This window comes from Chiloscyllium plagiosum, chromosome 27, assembly GCF_004010195.1.
Source record: "Chiloscyllium plagiosum isolate BGI_BamShark_2017 chromosome 27, ASM401019v2, whole genome shotgun sequence".
NCBI lineage: Eukaryota > Metazoa > Chordata > Chondrichthyes > Orectolobiformes > Hemiscylliidae > Chiloscyllium > Chiloscyllium plagiosum.
Window position 1 is genome coordinate 24,461,012 of NC_057736.1, and position 4,424 is coordinate 24,465,435.

The 4,424-nt window shown below is 38.0% G+C and overlaps 1 protein-coding gene across 2 annotated transcripts in view; it reads right to left on the reverse strand.

The window, feature by feature from the left end:
• The window catches only part of LOC122563660 (grainyhead-like protein 3 homolog), a 102,261-nt gene extending 98,267 nt beyond the window's left edge, over window positions 1-3,994 (reverse strand). For both annotated transcript variants that reach the window (XM_043717690.1, XM_043717689.1), the window contains exon 1: window positions 3,831-3,994. In XM_043717690.1, the coding sequence (XP_043573625.1) occupies window positions 3,831-3,847 (17 nt within the window). In that variant the 5' untranslated portion in view covers window positions 3,848-3,994. The remainder of the gene's footprint in view (window positions 1-3,830) is intronic.
• Between the last annotated feature and the right edge of the window lie 430 nt (window positions 3,995-4,424).

Consider the following 4,424-nt stretch of genomic DNA (forward strand, 5'->3'; position numbering starts at 1 on the left):
TAAAAGAGACCTAAGGGGCAACTTTTTCACGCAGTGGGTGGTACGTGTATGGAATGAGCTGCCAGAGGATGTGGTGGAGGTTGGTACAATTGCAACATTTAAGAGGCATTTGGATGGGTATATGAATAGGAAGGGTTTGGAGGGATATGGGCCAGGTGCTGGCAGGTGGGACTAGATGGGATTGGGATAGCTGGTCGGCATGGATGGGTTGGACCGAAGGGTCTGTTTCCATGCTGTACATCTCTATGACTCTATGACTCTATGCCACTTCTCAGCCCATTGGCCCATCTGGTCCAGATCCTGTTGTAATCTGAGGTAACCCTCTTCGCTGTCCACTACACCTCCAATTTTGGTGTCATCTGCAAACTTACTAACTGTACCTCTTATGCTCGCATCCAAATCATTTATGTAAATAACAAAAAGTAGACGACACAGCACCGATCCTTGTGGCACTCCACTGGTCACAGGCCTCCGGTCTGAAAAACAACCCTCCACCACCACTGTCTTCTACCTTTCAGCCAGTTCTGTATCCAACTGGCTAGTTCTCCCTGTATTCCATATGCAATAAGTTTCTTCAGCCTCTGCAGTAGACATTCTTGCAAATTTCTGTTTCTGAGCAGCATCAGAAGGTGCGCAAGAGCCTATCATCCACCATTTTATTTGCTTCCAAACTTACCTGGATCCAAAAGATATTTCCTATGTGCAAAAGCTTTTACTCCAATCAATACTGAGTGATTTTCAGTTCAGTAATTTGACAAACTATGGAGTTTGGTCTGGATTGAACTGCAACATTTAGAGAACAAGATTTTAAGAACACCTGTTTGTTGATGCATTGCTTGTATTGATGTGGCTCATAAATTGACTTGAAAATTGGACTCAATTCTTATTCTCATAACAAAGCCCTTTTTTTGTGAAAAATACCTTAATTATTTTCTCACCAATCTAGATATGTGTTGGAAGAGTTGTATGATTTCTAATTTGCTAACAATTTATACAGGCTGCACCTGCCTAACATCTCTCCCCCACCACTTTCTAAAAACACAATTTTACGAGATAAGTTGCATTTCTAATGGTGAGTCTGGGAGCAGACCAAAGAACAGGATGGTTGTATTCTACCAGACAGCAAGGCAATTAAGTGATTAGCACATCAAGATTTACAATGGGAAGAGCAGATGGCACAACAAAATACCCAACAGAAAATTCTCCTGATCTTTGTATTCTTGACAGCACAGACAGTGACACAGAAATGTGGGAGAGATAAATGCTGCTCTTTCTGCTCTTTGTCAAAGTTGTATACTTTCCAGGTATACGCACTTGGATATATTTTAATTTACCAGGGCACCCAGATCTGTCCTTACACTAAATTTCTTCAGACTTCCTTCATTTAAATAATATTCTGGCATTTTTGTATTCTTAAAATGTGACAAACCTACATTTTCCCACATTATTATCCATCGGGAATTTGTTTCTCACTCATTTCATCTATCTTTATCTCTGGAAATTCTTTAAGTCTTTCTGACCTGTTATCAGCAAATTATCCCATCATCCTAATCATTAATGTAGATTGTAAATTCACTGATCCATGTGATGCTCTACTGGTTAGGATTTGCTGACCTCAAACAACATGCCCAAGCTCTCTGCTTCCTAGTACTAACTAATCTTCTATCCATGTTAAAATGCTACCCTGAACATCATGAGCTCTTATCTTGTGGAGTAACCTTTTTACCCACATCTTATTGAAAGTCTCTTGGAACTCCAAACACACTCTATCTACATTAGCCATCCACCTGTTACTTCTCCACAGAACTCTAATATATTAGTCTAACATGATTTCCCTTTCACAAAACCATGTTGATTTTGTCTGATTTTGCTAAATGCCCTGGTATTACCTCCTTAATAATAGATTCAAGCATTTTTTTCTCAATGATAGATGTTAGGCTAAAATTGGCATTCTTTCTTGATTGATAGATACTGAAAACTGTCCCAGAATTTAACATGGTTCAGACAAAGGTTGAAGAGACTAAACTTTGAAATGATCAAAATTAACTAGAATTTTAATGTCAAAGGATTTATTTTTCTCTGATATACAGTTGTAGAAATTAATTAATATTCAAATATTTCTAATATACATGATGGCTTAAGAGGTACGTGACTTGGGGAAAGTTACTGTTTTGCTTTCTGCCTCTGCATAGCTGCAGTACTGTATGTACCTCTCAGTATGATTTGATGTAGCTAAACACAACTCCTCTCCAATAAAGCCACATAAATCTCTCTATGGTTTCCTTGGTATCTGACACATATGGTGTCAATCTCATGCACCCCATGATGGAGGAGGTCTCAAATATGCTTTAAAAAAAACACTGTTTTACCAAAAAACACAAAACATTGCTGTTCAAACATTCAGTGTCAGCTAAAGCAAATGCCTTAAAGGGACACTTACCTATTGACAATGACTATCTGCTTTGATCAACAATGTCTCAATGACAACCTTAGTCCATGTCCCTGTTATTTCCTTATCACTGAATACCAATCCCAAGCCAATGGAAAATACACGTTCTGTTCAGATTCACAACTGCTCCAAAGTTAAACATTAGGCATGCTGGCACAGTTAGATATGCACCAGGACACTTTAGACCACACATTGTTTTTAGACGCATTAAAGAATTCAGCAATGTTTTTATTTCAGATTGATTGTTTTCGTCCAATGTCCAAATGCTTTCCATGATGTGAATTTATTTTCTAACCTCTTACTGCTCAGATTTGCCTGCTGCCTTTCTTTATTTTGGTTGGCAGCTAGGTTGCAAAATGAAAGTACAACAGCCTATATCAAACATACAGGTGCTATAGAAGAGACTTCAGACTTAAGAGAGTTTGGCATGACATTTCATATTTGTGGCATTGCATAATACCTATTCTGAAATAAACACATTTAATTACATTTTCATCAATATCTAGTATGCAATGCAAGCCATTTAATGCAGCTGAAACAACAGTAGATACAAATTATATATATGCTATCTATTTAAGGAATTCAATGTAATCCCAGAGAACAATAAAATAAAACTCCAGTCTCTGAATGCAAAGTCTATACTCAGCAAGATAATTGTATCTGACAGGAATGGGGTGATAATCTCTTGCATCTAAATAGAGTCTAAATAGTGTTCTCGATTGGACAGTGAGTCAGGCCATCACAATGTCCAGGTAAAAATTCTGGTGCACAGTCCTGCTGTAGTGAAATCAATTAGTTGCCTTGTGCACTACCAGACACAGAAATGAATGAGAAGAAATGTTTTCCAATTTTGAAGCACATTCTGGAACATGATTATCATGTTAGATCATGAATGATCTGTCAGTGGATAGTAACTCAGATCATTCACATGCCTGGATTAAATATAAAATCAAGTATAAACTTGTCCAATTTCCCTGTAAATTCTCCTTTTTGACATTTCAATTCTAATCACTATTGCTAACATAGAACTAAAGATTTGCTGAAGTTGTAGCTGCAAGATGCTCTGATGTTATCACGTGGTCAGATTTAACCTTTCAATTGTATCATTCAGGTTTCTTACAATGGCAAAGAAGGAAGATGACAGCCTGAGGAACGAAACAGTTGTGAGAAAACTCTAGTGACTTTCAATTCTTCTGCTGAGAAGCAAAAAGACACAGCAAAGACCCATCAAACAGCAGTAGAAACTGAGCACCCATCTTTTGTGGAAAGTTAGCAGATAGTTTAAATTGGCACATGTACTCCTTATCCAAGAGCAAAGTAGCATCACAGAAGAAAGTAACATTAACTGATGACACTTATCTCTGCCAAAGCAGTCACTTACCCAAGCTCTTTGGACATAGTCTATCTCTTCACAGTCACCTTCACAAGTGATATATTTTTATAACAGTTGCTGTTACTCTCCCAGGTCAAAAAAACATCCAGGTGGTTTTGTGTGATATTTCTAGTTAAAAGCTAACCGTGTCAGTGATGGATCTCTATTTATTTCCCTTAAGGTTCACTGCAGGAATTTTGCTGACAGGTAGATTCTCCTGCCTTGTTTCTGATTGGTCTCCACAGATAGAGGTACGCCTGCAGGTGAGTCAGACAGGTGTACAATAACAGGTGCAACAGCTTAACCCCTTCACCACTAGATTCTTAGAGAATTTACCTTCCCAGACTTTTGTATACTGCATATTTACAAAAAAGAAGAATGAAAAATTTGCATTTCTATAGTGCATTTCCAGGACTTCAAATCCCTAAAGTGTTTTACAGAAGATTTATTCCTCTTAAAGAAGTTGTTTGGTTGTACAGAACTTGTGCACTACATACCCTTTGGCTGTTCACATACAGCCAGGTACTTGACTGTACTGAGGAGAAAGTGAGTCTGCAGATGCTGGAGATCAAAGTTGAAACTTTATTGCTGGAACAGCACAGC